Genomic DNA, 16,253 nt, shown 5'->3' on the forward strand with positions numbered 1-16,253 from the left:
TAGCTAGGAATTTATTTTTTATAAGGTTTTAAAAATATTAGCTCGTGCGAGAGCACGGGTTGATGGACTAGTATAATCCAATTGTGATATTCTAGTTATGTACCAATCCAAACAAAACTAACCTCCACTTGCGCCAAACCCAAGAAAAAAAAATACCTCGTGTGCCTCTTCCTTGGCAATCCTAACACATCTTGGGCTTAATTGGCATCAAGACAAATGAGGTTGGGCTGGATAAGGCCCATTTGGTCCCCTGTCAATGAACCCGGGAAACCTATATAGCTTTCGGAAGTTTTTTTCTTACCCGACTATAAGTGTTTGAGATTCGTGCGTGCAATAGTATTTATTGGATGCATCTCCTCTCTCCCCCAATCCAAGCCAGCTCCCCCATCCAGATCCCATCGCCACCGCCACCCTAAGCTCACGCGCCACTGTGCTACCCCCAGCTCGTTGCCATCTATGTGCTGCTGCTGCCGCCCTCGAGGACGAGGCCACGCGCGCCGCCGGCCACTTGCGCAACCGCCGGCCCCGCGGGTGAGGTCCCGCGCGCCGCTGACCCTAGGATGCGGCTCCGCCCACGCTGGCTGCGTCAGCCCGCTTGCTGCCTGCCGATTGAGGTGGCCCTACCGCACCCAAGGTTGAAGAAGAAGAAAAAAAATGTTGATTCGTGTTTGGCAAAAATGTTGAACCCAGTTTATCCAAAGGTTGACATTCACAACGAAAAATATTGAATGTTGTTTTTTGTTGTAAAATGTTGATCTCTATTTTAAGAAATATTGAATCTAATATTTTGAATGTTGGTCTAACTTTCAAAAAATGTTGAATCTAGTTTGATGAAATGTTGAATCTGGTTAGTAGAAGTGTTGATTTGAATTCCTAATTAAGCATAACTAGTCCATCAACTTGCGCTCCTGCACGGGCTAATGTTCTTTAAAACTATTATATTTAAAAATTATACTTCTAACTAATAATCAAAATTGTTTACCTACTACTCTCTTATTTTTTTCAATACTTCAACATAATCTGTCATATAGATATGTACTTATCTTTGTCCAGTTGTGATTGACTTTTAATTAGTAATTACTCTATACACTTTTTCATTCACATTCATACTTTTTTCATTTTGTATCGCACCTCCTTACATTGTTATTAGCATAAAATTCAATATTTTTCATCAATTCCTCACATACATGTATAAATGGTCTAAATGGTGACACTCATCATGTGTATGTACTTTAACTTAGTATTTATGTAAGAACAATGATATAAATAGGTAATTTAGAATCATATATTAGTTTACTTTTGGATATTTTTGTATTAGGAACATGAAGATAATTAGATTAAGATTTAGGTGTTTACTTTAGGTTCTTTTTACTAATGACATACGTGGGTAACTTAGATACAAATTTAGAATGGTATTTTAAGTTATGTTTTATATAATGATATGTATGAGTAAATTAGATGAAGATTATGGGTTACTTTAGATTATTTTTATAATGGTCGAGCTCAGTAATTTAGATATAGGTTTAGAGTTTATTTTTAAATATTTCCATAATGACAGTGGTGGTAATTTTTTAGAAAATATAATAGACCAATGACTATGATTATTAGAGTTTACAAGGTTCATGTTCGATATTTCTTATTTTTGTGAGAATTTTTAGAATTTATCTTTTTTCTCTAGGAACTAATGCAGAGTCTTCAATGAAAAAAATTAAGACCGCATTGCTACATAATTATTACTTTGAGATACCTCTCATTCGTTAAATATTCGAACACAATACTTATATAGATATATACTTCTTATCTTCATCCAATTGTGATAGATTTTAGTTAGTAATTACTCTATAATATTTTCATCCATATTTAAAATCTTTAAATTTTCACTTTACATCAGAGGTGTGCACTTGAATTTATTTAATGAACCCTAAGTTTGAGCTATAATTTTAATATAAAAATCTATATTCTCATCACTTCCTCTATATCTTTATCAATAGTGACACACATCATGTGTATATATCTTAATTATTATATCATATACCAATAGTGTAAGAAATAGACGATTTAGAATCATATATTGATGTATATTTTTTAATTAAGGTGATTTGGATTCAAATGTGGGGTTACCTCATGTTATTTTTAATAATGATATATGTGGGTAATATAGATGCAAATTTAAGGGGTTATTTTAAGTATTTGAAGTATTAGTGGTGGGAAATTTAGTTGCAAATTTAGGGGGATTATTTTAAATATTGTTTATAATGATATAAGTGGGTAGTTTTGATGAAGATTAGGGGGTTACTTTAGTTAATTTTATATAATGGTAGATGTGGGTAATTTAGATATAGATTTAGGGGTTACTTTTGGCTATTTTGATAATGGTATAGGTGGGTAATTTTTTTTTAAAAAACATAATAGATCCAATAACTATGATGATTTTAGTCTACCGATTGATGGTTAGATGTTTTATTTTTTTTTGAGAATTTCTGAAATTTCTCTATTTTTCGTGAGTGTCTGAATCCTAAATCACCTGGAGGCTTCAAAAGGATGATCCATCTTTTGTTTGCACAAGCCAAGCCAGCCCCCGGATGAACCATCTTTTGTCTGCAGAGCTTCGCGTCCATCTGCCGGACGCGCGCCCGGATGGTGTTCGGCGGAACGCCTCACCGGCGGCGCGCCCGCATTTCTCGTGGAAAAACCCAAGGCGCGGCGCTATCGGACGCGTCTGTTGTGCTCGCCGAAATGACGAAACGGCTGGGGAAAGTGGGTGCGGAAGGGACCGAGGAGCATCGGCTCGAGCACGGCCGGGTCATCCTCATCGTTCTCAAGGTACTTCTCCCAAAAACTCCCTTGTGCCAAATTAATTTCCTTTTCGCTTTACATTACATGTCGTCGTCCTATGCTATGCGAATGAGATTGCAGCTGCACTTGCACAGATTTGTTTGCGCCCCGTGTCTGAAACAGGGTGCGTGCACTTCTTCCTTGACTCGGTACTGGCGTCGTTGCTCTCGCTTTCCTTTGCGTCCCCACCCCGGTCTTGCCGGCCATTCCACTTCAAGTCCAAATGCCGTGTTAGCCATGCTCCATGTGCTCCGAAATTCCACGACGACCGCAAGTCCATGGTCGTCGTCAACCACCTATCACCAGTTACTTAATCATACAAGTGGCCTCCAAACCAGAAGACAAAAAGTAGAAAAATCCACCCTAGTCGGTCCCCAGGACTCAAATCCAGAGCCAGCCATGGCAGAGCACGCACAGGGCTCCCGAGCCCTTCTCATCTGCCTCTGCCTGTGCCTGTGCCTCCTCCTATCATCCTCGGAGCACCTGGCGATGAGCATGGACCTCGACGACGACGACTTCTTCGACGACAGCTTCTACGACGAGGTGGCACCGGCACGGCGCCTATACGATGAACGACGCCTCAACGTTCTGAACAGCAACACCTCCTCCAACAGGTCCGGTGCGGCCTTCTGCAGGCTGCTGTCGCTGCAGATACTGGACCTCTCCAACAACCAGCTCACCGGGGAGCTACCGGACTGCTGGTGGGAGATGCAGGCCTTGCAGTTCATGGACCTTTCCAACAACTCTTTCTCAGGTCAGATCCCTGAAGCCCCTCCGACCCACAACTGTTATCTCGAGTCGCTCCATCTTGCCGGCAATGGCTTCACCGGGGTCTTCCCATCGGTCGTCCAGGGCTGTGAATCTCTAGCCACTCTAGATATTGGGAACAACCAGTTCTCTGGTACAATTCCTCCCTGGATTGGAGGTGAAGATCGAGCTCTGAAAATTCTTAGACTTAGGTCGAACAATTTCACTGGTGAAATTCCTCCGGACTTATCGAAGCTTCCGCAGCTTCAGTTGCTAGACTTGGCCAACAACGGCTTGACAGGACCGATCCCAAGAGAGTTTGGGAAATTAACTGCCATGAGGAATCCGATAATTAATTCCACAGGATCGCTAGACGGGTCCACTTATCAGGATAGAATTGACATAATCTGGAAGGGGCAAGAGCTGATATTCCAAAGAATTCTTCAGCTCATGACGGGTATCGATTTGTCAGGCAATTCACTGTCTCAATGCATCCCAGAAGAGATAACCAATCTTGAAGGCCTTCGATTTCTAAACTTGTCAAGAAATAATCTGTCCTGCGGAATTCCTAAAAATATTGGTAGTTTGAATGTTCTTGAGTCCCTTGACCTCTCATTGAATGAACTGTCAGGAGTCATTCCTGTAGGCTTGAGTAATATGGTATCCCTCAATACATTGAATCTCTCAAACAACCATTTATCGGGGCAAATACCCACAGGGAATCAACTTCAGACCTTGAATGACCCATCGATTTACAGCAACAATCCTGGGCTCTGTGGACCTCCTTTGGATATTCCCTGCACAAATGCTTCACCTGCACTGGACAAGAAAGACGGTAAAGATTGTGACCAATGGCTGTACTACTGTGTGATTGCTGGAATTGTTTTTGGATTTTGGCTATGGTGTGGGATGATCCTTTCCATTCCAAAGTGGAGACATTCTGTTTTCTTTTTTGTTGATCGCATGCAATACAAGGTTATGCTAAAGTTGCAGCCCATCGATCAATATCTTTCCAAAGAAAAGAGTGATCCACTTCTGTAGATGTGCTTTCTACAAATGAATCAAGCTGAAGAATGAAGTATACTACGTTCCCTATTGTGCATTGCAATGCAATCTCTTATTTCTCCCGAAGTACGGCAGGAGATTTAATTTGCTGCCTTTGTATATTATAAGGTGTAATACTGAGAAGATATCCAAAAGCATTCTCTTCAACTGTCATATAGCAATTTCAATACATATATACGTGCTCCTTTCTTATATGTTTTTTAGCAGAGGAACAACAAATTCTTATTTTAATGTACTTGGTTCGAGCCTACTACCGCTATGAAAAGACCATCTACACGAAACTATTTTCAAGAAGTGGTGGATATATCCGCAATCCATGCAGGGAAAACTTTGGCTGGGAGCTGCTCTTCTGTCGTCTAAAATATTCTGAGAGAACTCGTCATGCACAACCAAATTAAAAGAGTAACAAAAATAAAGTGAGGAAAGGATAGTTTCTCTTAAAGTTGTTGCTTCACTCCCTCCACCCCAAATTACTATTCATTTTAGCTTTCTAGATATATACATTTTGATATGCACCCATATGCGTACTATGTCTAGATACATAGCAAAACTTATGTATCTAGAAAAGTCAAAACGAATAGTAATTTGGATGGAGGGAGTACTATACTAGCAATTAGGCCGTCCAAGTAGGAATTAGGCCGTCCAAGTAATAAAGTAAAACACCTAAGTTGACTACAGACTAATTTTCATAATTGACGATCTTGAGAATAATTTCATCATCTATCAACCAGCTCTACCAATACGTTTTCCTAGTTCTTGTCTTTGGTATTAGAACCGGTGAAATTTGAGGCTCTGAAACTGCTGGGCTTCTGCACACTGCACTGGCATTCATCAGTCATCACAACTGGTAGTCTTTTAGCTTGCTTACTGTGAACTGTCTAAACATTTCAGAAAGACATGCCTGAGTGTCCATTGATATCTCTTGAGGCACTGATCGCATGGAAGGCGGCGATTCAGGATTTGCCTACTAGCAAGCAAGCAAGCGCCATCCGAAACAATGAACTCAATTCCTTCAGCAAGGTCGCTTGTTGACGATCCAACAGCTTTTCTAGTATGTCGTCGAGTGACGGATCCTCCTCTTTTGAAGAGAAGATAGCTGGCACGGAGACCAGGATGCTTCCCCATCATCGCCTCTAGAGCAACAACTCCAAGCTGTATACATTACAATATTACATTTCTATGCGAACCTCATTGTGTATGCCGGATTATGCAAGAGTAAAATCAGAGAGATGCCACAAGTTAGAATGCTGTGTCGAGAGACATTATTATCAAGCAAAGAGACTGAATGAGAATGAAAATCTCTGAACTATTGCTTTTTCATATCATGAAGACATTATTCTCTGTAAGCCTAATTGCAAAATGTTGTGCTGCATGACTAAGAAGCAACTGCAGGATTAACCTGGATCGTGGCCAACTAGCCATATGATCCTTCTACAGAAGTCCAGTTTGTGGAAGTAGACCCAGGCAGCCAAAATTCTAATTCCCGCGGTGTGGCCTGGTCTGTGTGAAGCCACGGACAAAAGCCGACCAGTTCCAAAGTTGATCAAAACTTAAATCAGATAAACTCCAAATGCAGTGGAACCTTGCAGGCATCCAAAACAAACATATTCCAACAAATCAATTTTCCTCAAAAAAAATTTGCCACATTTCAGAAGATGTTATGACTTATGAAGGTGAGGGAAAAAAAAGTTGAGGGATGGATCATGCCTTTTTTTTTAATGAGGACCATGCCTAGATAGTCATGTGCGATGTTCCCTATGTCCTAGGAACTAAAAACTCTAAATTTTCCTCGAAATCAATCTGAGCAAGTCTCGCGAAAATTCACTAGGCGAGGCTAAAACAGGGCAAACCAAGGAAATCCCCCAACTAGGACTTGTGGTTCGTATTACTAAGATGCATCAACAATTCCTATTAATATTCTTTCGTTGTATCCATCAGCATTTCTTTCTAACTTCAATGGAATTGTTGATGCAATATGTACTCGAAGCTATTCAAGCAGTGGCACATATGAGTCGTTACCCATTCAGGGAAAAGTCTTCTTATTCGCATGGAGAAGAAAACTGAAACTGATTTCAAGGACACTTCTCTTACAGTTCTTGCTTTTCTACTATCTTACAGTTACATGCTTTAGCCCTTCATGGGCGAAAAAAGAACAAAAGCACAACGAATTTGAAGTATGCTAACTTCAAGTACATACGGAATTTTGCCATTGACTATCTTCAGAATAAGCTCACTATCTATCAACAAGTTAAACCAATACGCTTTTCTAATTCGTCTTTGGCATTAAAACTGAGAGAAACTTACTCCTCTCAAACAGCATTCTACAAAAAACAATTGCTGTGCAACTTGTGCATGAGTGCATCATCCGATTTCACTTGTTGAGCTGCACATCTTTGCACAGGCAAACATCACTTCTGGTAATCTGTTAGCTTGCTTACTGTGATCTGTCGGAACGGTTCAGAAAGACATGCCTGAGTATGCGCTGATATCTCTTGAGCCACTGATCGCATGGAAGGCCGTGATTCAGGATTTGCCCGTGTGCAAGCAAGCGCAATTCTCACGACAAACACAATTTCCTCTGCAATCTCCCCCATTGGAGGATCCAACCGCTGGTCTAGTACGTCCTGGAGTAACAGGTCATCTTCTTTTGAAGCAGAGATAGCCGGCAGGGAGGTTAAGAGGTCACCAGGATGCTTCCCCATCATCACCTCTAGAGCAACTACTCCAAAGCTGTACACATCACATTTCTCTGTGACTCTCATTGTGTATGCCAATTCTGCAAGAGTACAATAAGAGCTGCCGCAAGTCAGTGTGCTGTATCACAAAATATTATCTATCAAAGTGTCCGAATGAGAATGAAAATATCTGATATTTTGATTTGTGTGACATTATTTTTCAGCACTTGAAGGGATGTTATGTTGCTGAAGTCCTTAATAGTTCAGATCATATGTAATACTTTTAAATCTAATGTACAAATTGTATGCTACATGGAAAACAGATGCAAGTTTAACCTGGAGCCATGTAGCCATATGATCCTGCTACAGAAGTCCAGTTTGTAGAGGCTGACCCAAGGAGCTTTGCCGTGCCAAAATCAGATAACCGCGGCTCAAATTCTGACTCAAGCAAGATATTATTCACAGTGGTGTCCCGGTGAACAATTGCTGGGTTGCAGTCATGGTGCAGGTAGGCCAGGGCATGGGCAACCCCTTGGACCACCTTCACCCTCATGCCCCAGTCAAACTTCTTCTTGCCTTCCTCACTATACAATGTCTTTCCCAAGCTGCCCCTTTCCAGGTACTCATACACTAGGTACATGTAGTCTCCACTTGTGCAGAAGCCATGGAGCTTGACAATGTTCCGGTGACGGACCTCTGTCAGTGCCTTGATCTCATTCTCAAAGCTCTTTTTGCTCGCTTCCGATATGTCTCCTGTCTCAGCGACATGGAAGCGCTTCACCGCCACGACCTGCCCACTGGTGAGCTCGGCCTTGTACACGCTCCCAAACCCACCTTTCCCAATGCAGAAGGATTCATTGAAACTGTCAGTGGCATTCACGATGTCGAGGAACGTGAATTTGCCCTCCTTTTCCCATATCATGCACTCATAAGGATCACTTGTGCTCGCTTCCAACACTTTCTGTTCCCTGGGTCTCCTGCAGCATGATAGGATGAGGCAAGCAACAATGGCTGCCAACAACACTGCTCCAACTACTGAGAGAACTATTTCAATGACTGTTCTTTTGCGATGCCCTGAAGAGGCGTTGCGGTCGCAAGAAGGAATGCCTTGCACATTGCCACAAAGCCCCAGATTCCCAATGTAAGCCGCAGCTGAAGAGTTCTGGAAAGCACTGCCTGACGGTATCTCACCAGTGAGCTGATTGTAAGAGAAATCAACCGTCTCTAGGCTCGACATGCGAGAGAAGCCTGCTGGAATCGAACCGCTGAGCTCATTGCGTGACAAATTCAGTTTCTGTAGGTTCATCAGCTTCACAAGATTTGAAGGAATAGGACCAGACAGTGAGTTGCTGCTCAAATCAAGCACAATCTGCAGCTGAACCAGGTTACCGAGCTCACTTGGTATCTGCCCTGACAACTTATTCTTGCTCAAATCAAGATAGGTTAGTGAACCAAGATTGCTAATGCCCACCGGTATGGTCCCGTTAAGCATGTTCCCTGAGAAATCAACCTTCTGCAGTTTGGAATTGTTGCCCAAACTTGTCGGAATCGGCCCAGAAAAGGAGTTATGGCTCAGATTGAAATTGAACAACACGCTGAGATAACCAAGCTCAGGTGGAATGACTCCTGTCAAGTTATTCCCAGCCAAGCTGAGGTCCTGCAAGCTTGTCATGCTCCAAAAAGCCACCGGAATGCCGCCTGATATGCGGTTGCCATCCATGTGCAGGCGCGTGATATTGGTGCATTGCCCCCAATCATCTGACAGTCGGCCGGTCAGCTTGTTCCCAGAGACATCCAGGTAGTCCATGTTGGGGTGCACCCCAAACACCTCCGAGATGTCGCCGGTGAATTGGTTCCCCTCCAGCCGCACCCGATACAGCTCCGAGCAGTTCTTCATGCAAGGCGGCAGCTTGCCACTGAATTTGTTGTGGTTCGCGGTGAAGTTCTGCAGCGTGAAGCCGTTGCAAAGGTTCCGTGGCAACTCGCCGGAGAAACTGTTGTTCGCGAAGCTCACGTCGGTCAATGCCAGCCCTGCGCCGAGGTCCGGTGGGATGGTGCCGCTCAAGTTGTTGTCGAACAATGCCAGGTACTGGAGGTTCCTCAGCGATGAGATTGTGGAAGGCAGCTCTCCTTCCAGGTGGTTGGTGTTGACGTCCAAGATTTGCAACGCCGTCATGTTGCCGATCTCCGGCGGGATCTCGCCGGTGAGCCCGTTGAAGAAGAGCGCCAGCCGGGTGAGCTGCTTGAGGTTACCGAATGAGTTGGGTATCGGCCCGGTGAGGGAGTTCACTGACAAATCCAGCTCGTTCAGGTTCGCTAGCTCTCCAAGCTCCGGCGGGATAGAGCCGGTAAGTTTGTTGCTGAAGAGAAACAAGATTCGCAGCTTCGTCGCCTTGCCGAGCGCCGGTGGGATCTTGCCCGTAAGCGAGTTGCTCTGCACCTGGAACGATATGAGCTCCGGCCAGCCCGTGAACAGCGCCCCTGGGATCTCGCCGGTGAGGTTGTTGAACGATACGCCGAACTCCCGCATCTTCCGCATCCCAACGAAGGACGCCGGCAAGCTCCCGGAGAGGTGGTTACCGGAGAGGTCGACGAAGTCGAGGTTACTGAGGTTGCCGAGCTCCGGCGGCAGAGTGGAGACCAGACCGGCGTTCTTCACGTCGAGACGCTGCAGCATCTTGAGCCGGCCAAGAACCGGCGGGAGCCGCCCGCCGAGTTGGGTGCCGCCGAGCTCAAGAACCCTCAGCTTCGACATCGACCCGAGGAACTCCGGGACGCCGCCGGTGAGGTTGTTGCCGCCGATGTGCAGGTCCTGGAGCCTCGTCAGCCTCGCGAGCGACGCTGGGATCTTGCCGGAGAACGCGTTGGCTGACAGGTTGAGCCACCGCAGGTTCGGCAGCCTCTCCGGCAGCGAGTCCGGGATCGGCCCGGAGAAGGTGTTCTGCGACAGGTCGAGATAGGTGACGTTGCTGCTGCGGAGCACGAACTCCGGGAAGCTGCCGTTGAGGTAGTTGAGGTAGAGCGAGAGGAACGAGACGGTGGGCATCGACTCGAACTTGTCGGGGTTGGTCAGGTAGTTGGAGCCCAGGTCGAAGTGGACGATCTTTGGGAGCTTACTCAGCTGGTGCGGGATGGCGCCGGCGAGGTTGTTGTTGTAGAGGCGGAGGTCGACGAGGCCGGAGAGGTCGCCGAGCTGCGGCGGGATGGTGCCGTTGAGCCCGTTGCTGCCCAGGTCGAGCGCGGCCAGCGCGCGCAGCCGCGAGAGCGACGCCGGGATGGGGCCGGCCAGGTTGTTGCCGTTGAGGTCGAGGGAGGTGAGGCCCGGGAGCGCGGCGGCGTTGAGCGCGTCCAGGCCGCCGGTGAGGCCGAGGCCGCGGAGCCGGAGGGAGGTGACGCGGCCGGCGGCGTCGCAGGCGACCCCGCGCCAGCCGGTGCAGAGCGAGGCCGCGTCCGCCCAGGTGGACAGCGCCGGCGGGTCGCCCAGGCTCGACTTCCACGCCAGTAGCGCGTCGGCCGGGGACGGCGGCGTCGCGGCATTGGCGACGCCGGCGGCGAGGGCGAGGACGACGAGGAGCGGGGCCGCGAGGTGGAGGAGGCGCGCGGGGGCGGGTGGTGGCGTCGGCATTGGCCGCGCGGAGGCGGTAGAGCGGAGCGCGACGTGGCCGTGGCCGTGGCCGTGCGTGCGGTGGGGTGGGGCGGGGCGGGGACGCGGGGTGGAGGGAGCGCGTGGTTTGTCTTGAGCTCGCTTGCTCGCGGCGTTCACGGCTGGCTGGTGGGTGGCTTACGGAGCGTCGGTCAACGGGGTGGGTTGACTAGCGAGCACATGGGATTTGTCTTCGCGGATGGGAAGCGAAGGGGCCGTGGGCGCCTTGCATTTTTGGTCATCAAGTGTGACAGCCTGTGTGAAACTGTTGAATTGTGATGCCAATCCATCCATCTCGAAGAAACAAATTTTCTAAGTTTTGACAAGAAACAGGAAAACATGTATGTGGGGGTAATTCCCTTATTCTACGGTTATTAAAAAAATAAATAAAAGTCGATTAATTTGGAGGTCGTAAAACTTCTATACTTAGTAAAAAGTAAGATAATATATATTCAGCATAAAAAGGCGTCAGTTTTTTTCGCACTCAAGGAACTTTTAAGGTGATCGATTGACAACGTACCCAAAAGAGTTAAAAGTCAAATTATTTTTTCCTGAAGACATTATTCTACTAAAATACTTGTACACCGATGGACAGAGAGAACACCGTGAATTGATTCCATGCTTTGACTTGAAATAATAAACTGGTAAACAATGGTGTGCCGCACTAAACTAGTGCGGCTGTCCATCAAACTAAAGCCAGCTTGAACGGTCCTAGCACGCCCATGAAATCTAGACAATGCCGGAGTGCTCACTTTTACACGATAGCCAGAGTGAGCAGGGAACTAATCCCTGACCGAAACAAAGAAATCCTGTCGTATCCCTATATATATATATATATATATATATATATATATATATATATATATATATATATATATATATATATATATATATATATATATATATATATATATATATAGGATACGACGTGTATATATATATATATGTATGTATGTATGTATATGCACACATAGTACTCCCTTCATTTCAAATTTCAAATGTACTCTATGTCTAGATGCATAATAATATTTATTAATCTAGAAAAGTTAAAATGATCTATAATTTGGAACGGAGTCTGTAGTTTGTTCATTCCAATTGACTTTTGGGGGATGAATGATTAAATGTGCTTTGGTCGTTCTCTGGCAGTAATAATGTACCACTACCGTCGACAAAAGACAAAACCGGCCTAGAAAACTTGGGCCTGCTAGCTTGACGTGCATGCTCGTGGTTAGTAGGAGTACCAATCAAGTGCCCTGTTTCTGCCTTCCGGGTGGACTCGCACATGGCAGCAAACGAAAAAAACGGCGCGGGCCAGGCAAGACTATCATACCGCATGTGTGCAGGTCAACTGTTTAATTGCCAAGGAATGGTGATCCAAGTGGGGTTTATTATATATGCATGGGAATTGGGAAAACTATAAAAATAATCAACCACTATTCCTCAAATATATAACCTAAAGCCCGAATCATTTTGGGAGGAAAAATCCTAGCTACGAAATGGAACCACATCCGACGAAGCTTGTTGCATGGCTTGTGTAAGGCTTTCTCATCAATTTTTGCAGGTGATGAAACACAGCGCAACACTTACTCCCCTTCTGCCCCACGTCGCTCGAGCTGGGCGACACGGGCACCCCTCCTCCCTCGTCTCCAGCCCCCGCTGGCCTCTCTCCCTGCCTCCGCTGTTGCCGGAGTTGTCTGCGTCTCAGCGGCAATGTGCCGCCACGCGTCAGTTGGTCTGTGCGATAGGAGGCCTTGCGTGGAGGTTTGTTGGTGGCATCGAGGTGGCACGACCGGCAGCAGTCTGCTTGGGCGTGTGCTAGTGGCACCATGGTGGTGTGGCGGGCGGCGGCCAAGCGAGGGCGCACTAGTGACGTCATGGAGTCGTTGCTGGCAGCGCTAGGCCGCCTTTGTGCTCTAGGAGGTCTTGCTGGCTGGTTTTGCTCACGGCTTCGGTGATGCTTGATGACTTGATTTTGCCACTACTGCTACTTGCAGCGTGCGTGGTGGCATTTGGTGACTGCAAGGACACATGTGTGCGTCACTGGCGTTCGGCGGCAGGGTCGGTGGCTCTTATAGCTTTGCGAGGGCGGGCTGCACGTGGGATTAGCTTGTTTGTTCTACAGGCCGATGCCGACGGTACTTTTGGGCACTGTTTACTTCCTTGGAAGTGTTTATCGAATTTTCCCTTCTCCCCTTTAGCCTTGTGCTTCTCGTGCTTCCTGGGTAAACACCAAGACCATCTAGTCAAGCGATGGTGGCGCCAATAGTGTCATACTCCTCCTTTGAGACGTCGCTCAGGAAGTTCTTGCCTTCTTGCCACTGCTACCTATGAGGAAGAGGGAAATAAAAGATTAAAGAAAAAGAAAAAAAGAAGAAGAAAGAGAAAAAAGAAAGCTTGTGGTGGCGACAAAGCGTTGGTGGTGCAGGCTCTCTGCAGGTGAGGTGTTCTGGCGGAGTGGTAGCTGTGATGCTACAGAGATCCTGAGGCAACGTTGTTGTTGAGCCTCAGCTGAGTGAAGTCATTGTGTGCCATAGTTGAAGTCCCAACCCAATTGGACGGAGATAGTTCTGTTTGTGTCGAGAGTGATGATTTGTGTGGTGCGGCACGTATTGATGTCCTAATACAACCGTGCGGTGTTATTATTTGAGTCGAGTAGTCCGATAGAGTTGCGAGGCTGCGTTGATATCCCAATCCAACCAACCGGTGCTGTTGTTTATTGTTCTACCAATCTGAATTTATTTTTTTTAATATAATCAGCGGCTCTTCTGCTTGATTTTTTTTAAAAAAAAACATAGCGCAACCACACCAGGTGATTCTCTCGGTGGAGTCCTTAAAACATGGTTATACTTCTAAATATATCTGATTCCAGGAAAGACCGCACTTGTGATTCCAAATTCGTAATTAAAAAAAAACCTGCGCGAGCACGTGCGTACTAGCGGGGAGGAGAGTTTTTTTTATTTGAAAAGTTAGTGGGGAGGAGAGTGACAAACAGAAATAGCCGATGTATAGGGTAGTTTCCGCTTTCTCCGTATGCACACCGTATGGTACTGGTACGGTACGGTCCACGTTTTGTGCCGAGGGTCCCTCTCCTGAGTCCTGACCCCAGTGCTGCTGACCTGCACTGCACCGCAGCATGCAGCCAACGCAAGATCCGATCCCAACACGTGTGGCAGCAGCAGCCAGCAGCCGGCCGCGCCGCGTGCGGCGTGCCGACAGGAGTGGCTGCTGGCGCCTGGCGGGCGGACGACTGGTCAGCACTTGCGCAGGGGTACGGAGGAGTGGGAATGCAGAGGACCCCGGCGGTGTGGCGGCGGCGCCCGTGACCGGTCGTCTCGTCGCACGCACCCCGCGCCGCGCGGGCACGAGCGCGGCTGGGGCCTGGGGGCGTCCGGCCGGGACGATTCCGAAGCTAGCGGCGGCCGGATTTTGATCTACTACTGTTTAACGCTATCTCGAGCTCACTTTGCTTCCAAACCCCCCAACTAATCTCTCCTCGTCCGACGATCCCATCACCTTTCCTTTGTCGCCTAGCAAACAAAATAAATCCCATCCCCGGAACTTCCGTTGACTTGATGAAAAGTAAGGCCTTGTTTAGTTGGCTAAATTGGGAGATGCAAAATTACTGTGCTAACACTGTAGCACACTGTAGCGTTTCGTTTGTATTTGTGAATTATTGTCCAAATATTGACTAATTAGGCTCAAAAGATTCGTCTCGCAAAGTACAACAAAACTGTGAAATTAGTTTTTAATTTCGTCTACATTTAGTACTCCATGCATGTACCGCAAGTTTGATGTGATGGGAAATCTTCTTTTTGCATAGTGTCAAAGTTAGGAGTTGGGGGTAACTAAACATGGCCTAACTCGATTCTGACTCATCCAAAATAATGATGTCATCCAGCATCAACGAATCCAGGACTTGGCAATTCGTTCCTCTCAACAATGCCTGATATGAAACTCTTTGGAAGCCTTCCTCAGTAAATGTAGGTGGAGGATCGTCGTCAGCACAGGTGATGGCCTCGTCTTTCCCCATCTCTCGCGTTGCCCCCACGGCGGCAGAGCCCAAGACCGCCGCCACCGCTGAATCCCCCACTCCTTGCCGGCGTACTTCCCATCCAAGCTCCCAAACCCTGCAGATCCATGCCCGGTTTCCCTTCCCAGTACCATCCCGACCTAAAACCTTGCCCCCACCTCCGAGATCTAGCTCTAATCCCCACCCCAGTAGCCATTGCGCCCTACCAAGCCCCACCTCAAATCCATCGTGGTGGCACCATCACCACGCACAGATCACTCGCCCCCGCACAAATCGATCGTCCTCCCTTGCAATTCCGAGCCAATCAAGAAGGTTCGGTTCAAATTAACTGCTTCTCCAACCACCGAGCATCCTTCCTAGTCAAGCGCTAGAGATCCGGGAGCCAGCAAATCCTGCCTCATATCTGCATTGACTGCGGCTTCCCCCACTCGACTGGCTCCCATCCTATTAAGACATCAGGGGGACATTCAATTCCACCCTCTGCAACCGAAGCTGCCCATCCCCCTGCTGCTTCAGAAGCGCACTGCTCCAAGCAAGAGGTACCCTTAGCCAAGCTGGAGGGGTGGACAGAGGTGAGGTCGAGCGACTGGCGACGCAGACAGGGAGTCAATACGCCATCTTCAAGTCGTCCAACCACCGGGAGTCCTTCGCAGCACATCCAAAGCAACGGCAAAATCCTGGTAAGCATGAGAGGTAATGCTTTCGTTGCTTGGCCGTTGGACATTTTGCTGCGGACTGCAGGGATCCAGTGAAGTGTGCCTGTTGTGGTCGCTCAAGCCATAAAGCGCACTAGTGCGTCAAGAGAAACAGCGTTGCCGCTGTTCTTCCTTGTTCCCCGCCCTCGCCGCCCCCACCACCACACCTCGATGACACCAACTTCCCACCCCTCTCGCCCTCAGCCATGGTTCAGCACGGCGACCTGTCGGCGCGCCACATGGATGCATTTGCAGTGGCGTCATCCACGGAGGGACATGGAATGCGAACTGGCATGCCTGTCCTCCTATGCGGTGCTAGCCTGGCTTGGCAAGGACCGGCCGACTGTGGGCCTTGATGTCATCAAGCGAGCCTTTTGCTCCTACTTCGTTGTGCGACCAGACAACACACCGTTGTGAAGCACTTCCCGGAAGACTACTTCATCGACTTCAATCATCGCCACCATTGGGATGCGACTATCAATCAATGAAACTTCCTCTACGACAACCTCGACATCCGTATCCGGTAGTGGCAGCTCCCCACACATGGAGACAACAGCAACCTC

At 47.3% G+C, this 16,253-nt stretch overlaps 2 protein-coding genes across 2 annotated transcripts; one reads left to right on the forward strand and one right to left on the reverse strand.

The window, feature by feature from the left end:
• The first annotated feature begins 3,165 nt into the window (after positions 1–3,165).
• LOC101779330 (probable LRR receptor-like serine/threonine-protein kinase At4g36180) lies at positions 3,166–4,841 on the forward strand. The gene has a single exon (XM_004982858.3). It carries the CDS (start codon positions 3,235–3,237, stop codon positions 4,621–4,623), a length of 1,389 nt encoding a protein of 462 aa, XP_004982915.1. The 5' UTR covers positions 3,166–3,234; the 3' UTR covers positions 4,624–4,841.
• Positions 4,842–6,662: 1,821 nt separating this feature from the next.
• On the reverse strand, positions 6,663–11,036 carry LOC101779721 (probable leucine-rich repeat receptor-like protein kinase At1g35710). The gene is made up of 2 exons (XM_004982859.3): positions 7,659–11,036; positions 6,663–7,423 (listed from the first exon to the last, which is right to left on the reverse strand). The coding sequence occupies exons 1-2, from the start codon at positions 10,945–10,947 to the stop codon at positions 7,056–7,058; spliced, it is 3,657 nt and encodes a 1,218-aa protein (XP_004982916.1). The 5' UTR covers positions 10,948–11,036; the 3' UTR covers positions 6,663–7,055.
• Between the last annotated feature and the right edge of the window lie 5,217 nt (positions 11,037–16,253).

The sequence above is a fragment of the Setaria italica genome, chromosome IX (assembly GCF_000263155.2).
Source record: "Setaria italica strain Yugu1 chromosome IX, Setaria_italica_v2.0, whole genome shotgun sequence".
Lineage (NCBI taxonomy): Eukaryota > Viridiplantae > Streptophyta > Magnoliopsida > Poales > Poaceae > Setaria > Setaria italica.